General features: G+C 41.9%; 1 protein-coding gene and 1 pseudogene across 2 annotated transcripts in view; one reads left to right on the forward strand and one right to left on the reverse strand.

The window, feature by feature from the left end:
- Positions 1–7226, forward strand: part of CLCN4 (chloride voltage-gated channel 4) — a 79745-nt gene that overhangs the window by 37148 nt on the left and 35371 nt on the right. For both annotated transcript variants that reach the window (XM_003793043.3, XM_012807172.2), the window contains 2 exons: positions 2032–2219; positions 4863–4985. In XM_003793043.3, coding sequence (XP_003793091.1) covers positions 2032–2219; positions 4863–4985 — 311 coding nt within the window. The remainder of the gene's footprint in view (positions 1–2031; positions 2220–4862; positions 4986–7226) is intronic.
- On the reverse strand, positions 2946–3158 carry LOC111726426 (annotated as a pseudogene).

The following is a 7226-nucleotide window of genomic DNA, read 5'->3' on the forward strand; positions in this document are numbered from 1 at the left end:
TTGCCCTGGGTAGAGTGTCATGGCATCATAGCTCACAGCAACTCCCAATTCTTGGGCTCAAGCAATCTTCTTGCCTCAATTTTTCTATTTTTAGTAGAGACAGGGTCTCGCTTTTTGCTCAGGCTGGTCTCAAACCTGTGAGCTCAAGCTATCCACCTGCCTCGGCCTCCCAGAGTGTTAGGATTGCAGGCGTGAGCCACTGCTCCCGTTGCTCTTATGGTTTTTGACAATTTCTATTCATTGGTTTTGACTACCTAGGGCTCAGTTAAAAAGGTTAGGGAAGGTGAACGTGTCATAGCTGATTAGTGGTATCTGCTGGGGACATGTCAGAAGGGCTGACCTGCAATAGGCAAGGGGTTCTAGGTGCCTGGAAAAGGCATAGCTAGGCACAGTGGCAAATAGAAGGACATGAATAAAGTTGCCAGGGCAGAGAGCATAGCATAAAAATAGAAAACAGTTTAGGGTCAAGCTTTGAGGAAATTCATCTCCTAGAAGTTAAGTAGGGAAATAGGAAAGATCAGGGGAGTCAGAGAAAACCAGAGATGATAATGCTGTAAAAACCAAGGGAACTGGTGTTTCTAGAAGGATTAAGTGGTCAGCAGTGTCAGGTGATACTGAGAGGTCTGGAATTGGGGCAGCAAACTTTCTGCAAGGGGCCAGAGGACAAATATTTTCAGGTTTGTGAAACATGTGGTTTCTGTCTCAACTGTTCAATTCAGCCATTGCAGCGTGGAAGTGGCCACAGATCCCATGTAATTGAGCAGTGTGGCTATAGTCTAATAAAACTGTGTTTACAAAGACATGCAGCAGGCAAGATTTAACTTGTGGGCTATAGTTTTCTGATCCTGTTCTAGAAGATGAGGGCTGAACAAAGGCCATTGCCGTTAGCTGGATGGGCATCTCCTGGTAGGCTGAGGGGATGGACTGGGGAGAAGGGAAGATAGAGGATGGTGGTGCTGGAGGTAGTGGGACCAGGGGAGGTTTTTTATTTCAGCGTTTAAGTGCTTATGTCAGTGGTTCTCAACCTTCCTAATGAAGCGACCCTTTGATACAGTCATGTTGTGGTGATCCCCAACCATAAAATTACGGTTGGGGGGTCACCACAGCATGAGGAACTGTATTAAAGGGTCGCTTCATTAGAAAGGTTGGGAACCACTGGCTTATGTGAAAGAGCCCTCAGAGGAGAAGTTGGAGGTACAGAAAGAAAGGGGGGCTGGGAAAAGGAGCCCTTAAGATAGGAGGGAAGGGCGGGTGAGCACTGACATTGTGTGGACACCTTTGGTGGAAATGCGGGCACAGGGTCAATACTGTAATAAGGAATCAGTAAAAAGTCTGAAAAAATAAGAAACTGGAAAGCATTCCCTGCCCTAACTAAATGGGTTATTCTGGAAAGAGACCCAAGGCAGCCTTTTGTGCCCCACTCAACCGCACACTCTATTTATCCCATTTCTGTTGGCTTTTAAAGTAATTATTTACTTATATAGACCCACAAACCTTTAGCCATAATTTAAAAAATGCAGAAAGTTCTAATGAACGGGGTTTACCCAAGTTTTGGTTTCCATTTGGTGGCAAGACCATACTCATTTAATGATGTGAGGCTGTCACTGTTGTTATGCCTCCATTTTGGCTGAATTACTGTGTTTCTCTTAGAAATATTAACATGTGGGATTCCAGGATGCTACCCCAGAAGCTGCTGAGAGGGTTATGTCTTTTATGATGTGTATAAAAATTAGGAAGGAGATAAATTTCGAAAGTTGCTCAGCCCCAGTTGCCTGACATCAGCGTGTAAACCCGTATGTCTCCCTTCCCTACCTGATTTCAACCACTGAGCCCTTTGGATCTCTCACTGGGCTGGCATTGCCTCGCCCACACCACAATGGTTCAAATGACTCAGGTCAGTGAAAGAAGCTTCCTATATAAGTGACAGACCCCATCCCATTCACTACTTGCTCTGGTGTCTGGGCCTTCAGTGCTGTGTGGTCATCAGGTTGCTGTTCTTGTCACATCATGGGGCAGTTCTTCTTCTCGCAGGCACTCTGGCTGGGGTCATTGATCTCGCTGTTGACTGGATGACAGATCTGAAGGAGGGGGTCTGCCTGTCTGCCTTCTGGTACAGCCATGAACAGTGCTGCTGGACTTCCAATGAGACCACTTTTGAGGACAGGGACAAGTGTCCCCTATGGCAGAAATGGTCGGAGCTGCTGGTGAATCAATCAGAGGTGGGTATTCAGGCACGGTTCTGGGTGGGGACTTCTGCCATTCCACATGCGCTTTGCAATGTTGCTTGGCGATTTGGGCATGTATTTTCTAGTAATAGTTCATAAATGCTAGTATGACTTTGTTTTCTAGCTCTCAAACCTCACTTGGAAAACCAATCCATTGTTTCTTATATATATGTATTGTTTAAAGCCTCATGTTTGGTTTTATTTTTCTTATCAAAAGTGGTTTGTTGATCATGCTGAAGAAATAGGTTAATTTTTTTGATTTTTTTTTTTTTTGAGACAGATCCTCAAGCTGTTGGTTGCCCTGGGTAGAGTGCCATGGCATCACAGTGCACAGCAACCTCCAATTCCTGGGCTTAGGTGATTCTCTTGTCTCAGCCTCCCAAGTAGCTGGGACTACAGGCACCCGCCACAACGCCTGGCTATTTTTTGGTTGTAGCCGTCATTGTTGTTTGGCAGCCCTGGGCTGGATTTGAACCCACCAGCTCAGGTGTATGTGACTGGCACCTTAGCTACTTGAGCCACAGGCATTGAACCGTCTTCCATTGAATTTTATGAGTACATTTCAAAGGATGTTCTAGGCCTTTTTTTTTTTCGTTCTCGTTTTATTTTTATTAAGCACTATATAACATACTACATGCTGCATAAGATACTGTATAACCTTCTAGTAGGGGTCGATGACCATTACCGAGTTACTTTTTCATCCATCAGGAATATGCTTCCTTAATCAGTGTTCTCTAAACCCTTTGACACATGGTAACGATTAACTCCAGAGATGCACCTATCTCTTTCCATCAAGTGCCATTGTTGTACATAATGGGCAACTCTTTTTTCTTTGCCACCATTGGTGAACTTGTTGATGTATGCGGTCACCACTCCTGGGATGACCAAGCAAAAGCCCGTGGTGGCTAGTCCAGGGAGATTCTCGAACCACATCTTGACATAGTTACTGGGGCCTGTTCTGGGCCTTCTAAGAAGCGAATGTCTCAGGCATAGGAGATGTTGCACCACACATCTAGGGCGTGGCCTTATGGAATTTGAACTTCAGATCTTCATAAGGAAAGACCTTCATTCAGGAAGGGGTTAACTTCTGACAGTCAGTGGTTACCACAATGATTATGGGTCATTGAAGGATCAGAAAACCAGGTGGGTGGGGGACCCAGGCTGCCAAGCTTTACATTAGGGGTAATGTGAGGTTGCTCAAGCTAGAAATATTCTTGGAAGATGTATATGATCTATTTATACATCTCTTCCTTTCTGGTTTTTTTTTTTTTTGCCTGACTGACTTACCACAGCTGAAGACATTTGGAACACACTTTGCCATTTTACTAAACCTCTTTCTCAGTGGAATTGAAAATGAATTCCTTCAAATCTCAAAGTAGACAGGGATCTTGAAATCTCACACGTTCTCAGTGCTCTCCATTACTTCCAAAAGAAATTCTCTACTTGGGTTGATGGAAGGGGCAGGCAGAATTGGCTGCGGGCCATGTTTTACTTCTCCTCTTTTACTTGCAACGTGTGTTGTGGGGAAATATGGCTGTCCATCTTTTCAACTGTTTTTAAGATTTATACTTTGATTCAAAGAATTACTGTTAGTAAGAGTGAGAAGTTATTTTTAACCTCCACAAAAGTACATATTTAAGTGGGTGAAAGGTATTCCTGAGTCTGATTTCTCACCACATAGGGTGTGAATATATGTGCTTGTAAAGGCCAGCATAGTCTCTTGGAACGTGTTTTTGCATTTAATAGGCACACACATGTTCATGTCCATGGCCTGACTTGTAGGTGACCTCTCTTTTCTTCCCCCCTCGCTTGAGAAATCCAGATGGTGGCAAGAACCTAAGGCCTAGAGAAATGTGGTCTCCACTCAACAGAGCAGGTCCTTGATCTAAAAGGCCCCAGACTGTGTGTTTGGTTTAGAAAATGTTCTCCCCACATCAGGTAATTTGGAATAAATGGTTCAGTGAATTATTGAAGGAGACCAAGTTTTCCTCCTCTAATAGTGCCTCTCAAATGTCACCATGCATCAGAACCTCCTGGAAGGCTTGTTAGAACACACTTACCTGAGCCCTACCCAGAGTGTCTGACTTAGCAGCTCTGGCCTGAGTCCTGAGAGTGCATGTCTACCATGCTCCTGGGTGATGCTGTGCTGCCAGTCCACAGACCACAGTTTGAGGAGCGTGTTCTCAAATACGGTTCCAACCCGTGTTCACTGGGACTGCAGCTGCTTGCTGTGGTATAGGTGTGGCCTTAGTGAAAGCTGAGAGAGACCGGTCCACTGCGCACAAGGCACGACTATTTTTCCAGGGTCTCAAAGGTACAATTTTCTGTGTCATACATTTCATTAACTGCAGTGCAAGTGGTGATTAAAATGAAGCATCATTCATGGTTTTACCCAGTAGAAGCTACACGTATAAACAGCTCCTGGAGAAACACCCAGTGCTCTGTTTGTGTGTACTGACTGTAGCAATAGCAACAGCTGATAAAACCAGCACCAGCCTTTTTGTTTACGTAGGATGGGAACCAAACCTCTCTTGTCGTCAAAGCTTGTTATCATGACAGAGGAGGGGTAGGGTTGGGTACATTGCTCAGTTCTGCTGTGGCTAATGTTTCCTTTCTTGTTTTGTGTCTGCCATTTAGGGTGCCAGTGCTTATATTCTGAATTACTTAATGTACATCCTGTGGGCGCTGCTGTTTGCATTTTTGGCCGTCTCCCTGGTGCGTGTATTTGCGCCATATGCCTGTGGCTCTGGTATACCAGAGGTGAGTCGTGGCCAGATTTCTTTTGTACCAATAATAAGAATAGCAAATATTTCCATGGCACTGTTGTGCTAAGCACAATTCCAAGTATTTTACATATTCTTACTCCTCACAGTAAGACTGTGAGGTAAGTACTATTATTGTTGGTTTGATAGTTGAGTAAAGTGCAGAGAGGTTAAGTAACTTGCTCGAGGAAACCAAGCTGGTAAGCTGTGAGTTGAACCCAGTCTGACTTTAGGATTTATTTATACTCTATATTCAAGATTTCTGCTCTAGTGCTTTTCAGATGATTAAAGCCTTATTTTTGTGAACCAAGAATAACCCTTAAAGCGTGTGGAATCAGAGTTCATTAATCACACATATAAGTATAGCACTGAACTCACTCATTAGTGTGTCTATGATGTAATGTGAAAAAAGATAATAGTGTAGGTTTGTTGCTAAGAAAGTTTATGATGATCAAACTCCTTTACCATGTTTTGGTCTTCTGGTGATAAGGTAATGGCAGTTTTTAAAAACTTAATTCCACTTTCAGTGCATGTACTGTGCACATACCCCTGTACATTTAGAATTCTTTTCTTTTATCTTTGAAGAGTATTTTTGTTAAGATAAATCTAATAAAATTTCGTGCATACATGTATAATCAAAAACTGTCCATCTGAAATAAAAATTTATGTCTTTTTAAAAAATAGAATATAATTTTGTTTTTACCCAAGCTAATAATAAAGTTATATTTGGGAAAGATACACATAACTCTTAGTATTACATGAAAATAATTCACCTTCTCTATAAAAGCAACCTAGAGAACTACAAGAATGTTGAATGAAACCCTATCCTTTGGGATCCTCCATTTTATGAAATTATCACATGTATAAGAGTAGAATTAAAATGGAAAGATTTAGGGCAGGCTCAGTGGCTCAGGCCTGTAATCCTAGGACTCTGGGAGGCCAGGGCAGGTGGATTGCTTGAGTTCATGAGTTCTAGACCAGCCTGAGCAAGAGCAAGACCCTATCTCTAAAAATAGCTGGGCATTGTGGCAGCTGCCTATAGTCCCAGCTACTTGGGAAGCTGAGGCAAGAGGATCACTTGAGCCCAAGAGTTTGAGGTTGCTGGGAGCTGTGATGCCACGGCACTCTACCAAAGTGAGTAGAGTGAGACTACTCACGGCAGCAAAGTGAGACTCTGTCTCAAAAATAAATAAATAAATAAATAAATAAATAAACAAATACAAAAATTGGACGATATAACACACACAAAATGGATTTCACTGACAAAAGTTGAAAGCACATTTTTTCCATATATTCTGTTCCTATCATCCCAAATTTATAAAGGTTGTATGTTAGGAACTTTGTGGCTAATAATCAGTATGAAGATGTTCTGAAATTAAACTGATGCTACAGAAAAACTGTGTTTATAAAATATTTGATACAAATATTTGTCTCTGTTAACATTATAACATGAAGGTACATATTACCAAATGATGAAACTGTATGGGGCAGTTTTAAACAATACACAAGAGACTCCTCTTTTTCTCATCTTCTTTGACTTCTTTTTTGGCTTCTTTTTCAACTTCAGCCTTGTTTTCATCTGCTTTTTAATCTCTCCCATCTTTCCCATCTCCTTTTCCATCTTTTTCTTTTCTTTCTTTTTTCTCTTTTTCATCTTTCTGTTTTCTAGCTTTGTCCTCATTTCCACCTTCTTTTTCCTTTACACCTTCCTTGTCTTCACCTTTTTCTTTGCTTTTTCCATCTTTTCCCTCTTTTAAAAAATCTTCTTTGTCTTTTCCATCTTCATTCTCTTCTGCATCTCCTTTGTCTTTTCTGTCCTCTTCCTCTTTTTCATCTTCTTTTCCTTTTCCATCTTTGTCCTCTTTTCCTTTGTCTTCTTTTCCATCTTCTTATTTCCTGTCATCATCTTTGTCTTCTTTTCCATCTTTTCTTTTCTCTATTTTGATTTTCTTTTTCCTTTCTGATCTTCTTTTCCTTCTGTGACCACTGCTGCCTTCTTTTCTCCTCCCTCTTCTTCGACATCTTCAGTTTATTTGTCTTTTGTTTCCTCAGTTTCTTTTTCAGAAGCTAGTGCCTCTATAATTTTGGCTTCTCCATTTTCAGCATTTTTTTTTTGAGGCAGAGTCTTACTATGTTGCCCTTGGTAGAGTGCTGTGACATCACAGCTCACAGCAACCTCCAACTCCTGGGCTTAAGTGATTCTCTTGCCTCAGCCTCCCAAGTAGCTGGGACTGCAGGC

This window comes from Otolemur garnettii, unplaced genomic scaffold (genome assembly GCF_000181295.1).
Source record: "Otolemur garnettii isolate 467f Iridium unplaced genomic scaffold, OtoGar3 scaffold00065, whole genome shotgun sequence".
Classification (NCBI taxonomy): domain Eukaryota; kingdom Metazoa; phylum Chordata; class Mammalia; order Primates; family Galagidae; genus Otolemur; species Otolemur garnettii.